General features: G+C 41.8%; 1 protein-coding gene across 3 annotated transcripts in view; it reads left to right on the forward strand.

Moving 5' to 3' along the window:
• Positions 1-5,492, forward strand: part of UBE2D2 (ubiquitin conjugating enzyme E2 D2) — a 74,280-nt gene extending 68,788 nt beyond the window's left edge. For all 3 annotated transcript variants that reach the window (XR_013531075.1, XM_035292163.3, XM_002744231.7), the window contains one exon: positions 4,556-5,492. Coding sequence is in view for 2 of the 3 variants with exons in the window: in XM_035292163.3 (XP_035148054.1) it covers positions 4,556-4,601 (46 nt within the window). In the remaining variant the exon portion in view is untranslated. The remainder of the gene's footprint in view (positions 1-4,555) is intronic.
• Positions 5,493-6,397: the final 905 nt, after the last annotated feature.

Below are 6,397 nucleotides of genomic sequence, written 5' to 3' on the forward strand. Positions count from 1 at the left end.
CATGGTGAAACCCCGTCTCTACTAAAAGTACAAAAAATTAGCCGGGCATGGCACGTGCCTGTAATCCCAGCTACTCAGGAGGCTGAGGCAGGAGAATTGCCTGAACCCAGGAGGCAGAGGTTGCGGTGAGCTGAGATCGCACCATTGCACTCCAGCCTGGGTAACAAGAGCAAAACTCCGTCTCAAAAGAAAAAAAAGATTCCTCTTGTCTACAAAACCTTTTTTTTTTTTTTTTAATAATTTTTTTTTTAGAGACAGGGTTTCACCGTGTTAGCCAGGATGGTCTCGATCTCCTGACCTTGTGATCTGCCTGCCTTGGCCTCCCAAAGGCCACTGTGCCTAGCCCTAAAAAACTTTTTTTTTTTTTTTTCTGAGACAGGGTCTCACTCTACCACCCAGGCTGGAGGGCTGTGGTGTGATCTCGGCTCACTGCAACCTCGGCCTCCTGGGTTCAAGCAATTCTTGTTCCTCAGTCTCCCGCATAGCTGGTGTTACAGGCGCAGGCCATCATGCCAGGCTCATTTTGTTTTTTAATTTTTAATAGAGATAGGGTTTCAACATGTTGGCTAGGCTGGTTTCGAACTTCTGACCTCAAATGATCTGCCCACCTAGGCCTCCCAAAGTGCTGGGATTACAGGCATGAACCACTGTGCCCATACAAAAACTTTTCTATGGTATATTTTTCAACAGCTTAATGCCTTATGCTTGTCTTTTGATATATAAAGCATTTTTCATCAAGTGCCCATTTGCCTCTCATAGGTATTTGTGAATTAATGGGTAAAGAGAATTGATTTTCTACCATTTGACATAATCTAAAGGAAGAAAATAAATAGATGCTATTAGACATGAAAACCCCGAATTTCTTTTAAAAACAAAATTTGATGTAGGATTTGGATATTTCAGAATTGTACTATGAATTATTGAACAGTGGTCAAGATATCAAAAGAGATAGTAGCTAAAAGTGTTTTAGTAGCACTTTTTCTTTTCTTTTTCTTTTTCTTTTTTTTTTTTTTTTTTTGAGATGTAGTCTTGCCGTGTTGCCTAGTCTGGTCTCAAACTCCTGGGTTCAAGCAGTCCTTCTTCCTCAGCCTCTGGAGTAGCTAGGCTTATAAGCATATACCACCATGCCTAGCACTAATAACATCTGTTGTTTTATGTACTATTCAGTGAAATTATAGGAAGAAACTAGATTGGAAAGGTTAGATAGTTTTTTTAAAATTAAAATAGAGGGCAAATCACAAGATCAGGAGTTTGAGACCAGCCTGTGCAACATGATGAAACCCTGTCTCTACTAAAAATACAAAAATTAACCAGGTGTAGTTGCTGGCGCCTGTAATCCTAGCTACTCAGGAGGCTGAGGCAGGAGAATTTCTTAAACCTGGGAGGCAGAGGTTGCAGTGAGCCAAAATCACACCACTGCACTCCAGCATGGGTGACAGAGCAAGACTCCGTCTCCAAAGGAAAAAATAAAGTTAAAATAGAAAGGATTTAAGAATTACTTGAATTCTAATGGATTAGAGAGGCAAGGATACATTTTTGTTTTTAATTGAGCTAACACTGGGAATGGGGGGGTTCTAACAGCTGTTGGTTCTTGCTTTTTCCTATTTGTGAATTTATTCACAATTTTATTATTATTATTTTTAATTGGAGTCTCACTCTTGTTGCCCAGGCTGGAGTGCAATGGCGTGATCTTGGCTCACTGCAACCTCCGCCTCCCAGGTTACAGCGATTCTCCTGCCTCAGCCTCCCAAGTAGCTGGGATTACAGGCGCCCGCCACCAAGCCCAGTTAATTTTTGTGTGTGCATGTGTGTAGAGGCAGGGTTTTCACCATGTTAGCCAGGTTGGTCTTGAACTCCCTGACATCAAGTGATCACTTCGCCTTGGCCTCCCAAAGTGCTAGGATTACAGGCGTGAGCCACCGTGCCTGGCCTGTTCACAAATTTTTTTTAAATTAAAGAACAGTTTTGTTCAGTATCTAGAATTATGGGCCTGAATGCATACCAGAAGGCATTTCCCAAGTCATCATGGTACACGAGCAGAACTTTCCCAAATCATCCAGCACCCTCCCAACCCCCTCCACTTTTTTTTCTTTTTTTTTTTTTTTTTAAGAGACAGGGTCTTACTCTTCCACCCAGACTGGAATGCAGTGGTACAATCATGGCTCACTGCAGTGTCAAACTCATGGGCCCAAGTGATCCTCCCACCTGAGCCTCCCTGGTAGCTGGGACTGCCAGTACATGCCACTATACCTGGCTAATTTGTTTTATTTTTTTGTAGAGGTAGTATCTCACTATGTTTCCCAGGTTGTTCTCTAACTCCTGGCCTCAAGCAGTTCTCTCACCTCAGCCTCCCAGAATGCTGGGGTTACAGGCATGAGCCACAATGTGAGGCCAGCACCCCCACCCCTACACTCCCCTTTTTATTTTTTGAGGTAGGGCTTTTGCTGTGTTACCCAGACTAATGCAGTGGCACGAGCACAGCTCATTGCAACCTTAACCTCCCAGGCTCAAGCAGTCCTCCCATCTGAGCTTCCCAAGTAACTGGGACCACAGGCACAGGCCATCACATCCAGCTAATTTTTTTTTTTTTTTTTTATTTTGAGACGGAGTTTTGCTCTTGTTACCCAGGCTGGAATGCAATGGCACGATCTTGGCTTACCACAACCTCCGCCTCCTGGGTTCAGGCAATTTTCCTGCCTCAGCCTCCTGAGTAGCTGGGATTACAATCACGTGCCACCATGCCCAGCTAATTTTTTGTAATTTTTAGTAGAGACGGGGTTTCACCATGTTGACTAGGATGGTCTCGATCTCTTGACCTCGCGATCCACCCGCCTCAGCCTCCCAAAGTGCTGAGATTACAGGCGTGAGCCACCACGCCCAGCCTAAATTTTTATTTTTAGACAGTCTTGCTCCATTGCCCAAGTGCAGTAGCACAATCTTGGCTCACTGCAATCTCTGCCTCCCAGGCTCAAGTGACTCTCGTGCCTCAGCCTCCTGAGTAACTGGGACTACAGGTACACACCACCATGCTCGGCTAAGTTTTGTGTTTTTAGTAGAAATGGGGTTTTGCCCTGTTGGCCAGGCTGATCTCGAACTCCTGACCTCAAGTTATTGAGCCACCTTGGCTTCCTATAGTCCTGGGATTACAGGCGTGAGCCACTGCGCCGAGTCACCAGTTAATTTTTAAATCTTTGTAGCAATGGGGTCTCCCTATGTTGCCCAGGCTCAGTATCCCTTTTTTCTTTTTTTAATTGTAATAGACATGAGGTCTTGCTGTGTTGTCCAGGCTGATCTTGAACTCCTGGCCTCAAGCAGTCCTCCTACCTTGGCCTCCCAAGGTGCCAGGATTATAGGTATGAACCGCCACACTTGACCTGACCTTATCTTTCATTCTTTTTTTTGTAGCAAATCCCCCCTCCACATTTTTTTTTTTTTTTTTTTTTTTGAGACGGGGTCTTTCTCTGTTGCCCAGGCTAGAGTGCAGTGGCGCAATCTATGTCTCCCAGGTTCAAGCGATTCTCCTGCCTCACCTGCCCCAAGTAGCTGGGATTACAGGTGTACACCACTACACCTGGGTACTTTTTTTTTTTTTTTGTACTTTTAGTACAGATGGGGTTTCACCATGTTGGCCAGGCTGGTCTCAAACTCCTGGCCTCAGGTGATCCACCTGCCTTGGCCTCCCAAATTGCTGGGATTATAGGCGTGAGCCACTGTGTCTGGCCCAGCATCCCTTTTTTTAATAGGAGAATTATAGAACCATTTGCTCTGCTTACTTTATTCAGATGCTCTTCTGAAACAACCCATTCGTTTTGTCAACCAAATTATTGAAATAAGTTCTGCCAGAACCAGTTGTTTTATTGATATGAAGGGAAAGTTTTTTTTTTCCCCTTTCTTTTGAAACCGAGTCTCTATCTGTTGCCCAGGCTGGAGTGCAGTGTTGCAATCTCAGCTCACTGCAACCTCTGCCTCTTGAACTCAAATGATCTTCCCGCCTCAGCCTCCCAAGTAGCTGGGACTATAGGCATGTACCAGCACACCCTGCTAATTTTTGTATTTTTTGTAGAGACAGGGTTTCATCATGTTGCCCAGGCTGGTCTCAAACCCCTGGGCTCAAGTGATCCACCGGCCTCAGCCTCCCAAAGTGCTGGGATTATAGGTGTGAGCCACTGCGCCCAGCCTTAGGTCAGTTTAATCATTGTTAGTATATGAGTTCAAGAACTATAAAATGTAGAATCATACCGTTTCAAGAATTTTTAAGTAAATGGAGTTGAGGTCTTTTGTAGAAATAGGCCAATCAACTAGAGAATAAGGTATATGCCAGCAAATACTAAAATTTAATCAGAATCCTTTGTAAGTAGCAGTTAAAGGAGATGTTCACATTTTACAGCTCCTTCCATTATCATTGAATTAATGCTTATTAGAAATTTTGGATAGAAAGGGGCTTTCCCTTGAATGTCTTAGAATTCCCTCAAGTTACTAGATGGGATAATGAATGGAATCTGTTGCTTACTGACTCTATACCTATGTTAAGCCAAGCTTCTCTTTGTGTGTACAGGTACAACAGAATAGCTCGGGAATGGACTCAGAAGTATGCGATGTAATTAAAGAAATTATTGGATAACCTCTACAAATAAAGATAGGGGAACTCTGAAAGAGAAAAGTCCTTTTGATTTCCATTTGACTGCTTTCTATGAGCCCACGCCTCATCTTCCCCTGTGCACATGTTTACCTGATACAGCAGTGCTGCGTGTTGTACATACTTGGAACAACAAACTAGAAATACTGTACTTCTGTACCAACATTGCCTCCTAGCAGAGAAGTGTGTGTGTGACAAGCCAGTTCTACAGGCATTACCTAGGTGTGAGACTAAAATCTTTCCTTATTGACTTAAATTTGGGTAACAGCAAGGTGTGAGGGGGGTGGTGGGTATGGTGTGTGCTTGGATGAGAAAGAAAAAGCTCCACTCACCTGTAGGAGATTATTTTTAAGTGGAATCCATTTAAACTCAAAACATTTATGAAAAGCAAGGTGAAGAACATGAAGCTGTGTCTATATTCATTTTATTCCGAAGGAGCTACGTCTTAGGTGAAAGTTATGACCAACCAGATTAAACTCTACCCACATCCTGCATTTTAAGGTCTAAGTTTAACTGGTCAACATTTAAATGGATTGGAGCTATTAGTACATCAAGTGTAATGGGCTTTGTTCCCAACTCTTTTACATATCCCTACCCCTTCAACCTTTGGCCTTTCAGCCCTTCTTTCTCTCTACCATATTTTTGGTTTGTATGTGGTTTCTCAGTTAATACATAGCTAATAGCTCTTATTTTTCTTATGTTTTTAACTGCTTAGGTCTATTTGGATGTAAGGGTGAAAATTCATTTGATGGAAATACTTGTGTATATTTAAAGACCCAGTTGCTCCTCTGGAGCTTGTACGTTCAAGAATGATTAATCTGTGTAATAAACTGATTACTACAGTCATTACATACAATTTTGTGTGAATAGGCTTTCTGATTTTTAAGAATTTTGTCTAGCTGAGATGAGTGGTGGATTTTCTCCCACCTCTGAAATGTTCATTTATACTGGTTGCATTTTAAAATCATGAAACAGTTCCAGTTACATAGTAAAAAGGATATCCTAAGAGTAATTTTATTAAACAAGATAGAGGCATAAGTTTAAGAGCATTTCCATGAAACTTGACACATGCAGCATTCCAGGAACATGACTGTTACATTCCATAAGAAATTTGCTTTATTAATGAAACTAAGCTGCATTTCACCAAAATTTTGTGACATTCCCTTGGTACATAGTACATAAAACACAAAGGCATTGCTAGTTGGTAAGTTAAGCCTCTGTGGTTATAATTATAAAAGAGCAACATTGACTAAACCTGGGAAATGAGCACAATCTTGTTTTGGAGAGTCTGCATAATTACTTTGCACTAACATTTGCAGGATGTTCATCCAATTTTAAATTGTACTGTATGTGGCTTTTTGAAGTCTTCCCTTGACTCTAGTAAAATGTAGCTTGAAACCTGTAAACAACTGTGTTTGCTGGAGACATCATTCGTGTGAACTAGGCAAGTTACCTTTTTTTTTCCTTCTTTTCCTAGTCTAATTGTAAACTAGGTCAACCTGAAAGCCATGGCTGATGCTCTAGCCATCAGGTTCTTTCAAATGCATCTTTACACTCTTGCACAAAAATTGAGGAATAAATGTCCCCTGCTATTGGTTTTAAACTTGTTCACCTTATCTTATCTCTCACTGTCACTGCTCCTCCACCTTGGAACTTGTGTGATAAAATCCAGAATCTCTTACAGTTCTCTTATAAGCATTTTAAAGATGCTTATTAGCATCCTTGACTGAATAGAAAAGGTTTGATTGTTACCAATTGTGG

Source organism: Callithrix jacchus, chromosome 2 (assembly GCF_049354715.1).
Source record: "Callithrix jacchus isolate 240 chromosome 2, calJac240_pri, whole genome shotgun sequence".
Classification (NCBI taxonomy): domain Eukaryota; kingdom Metazoa; phylum Chordata; class Mammalia; order Primates; family Cebidae; genus Callithrix; species Callithrix jacchus.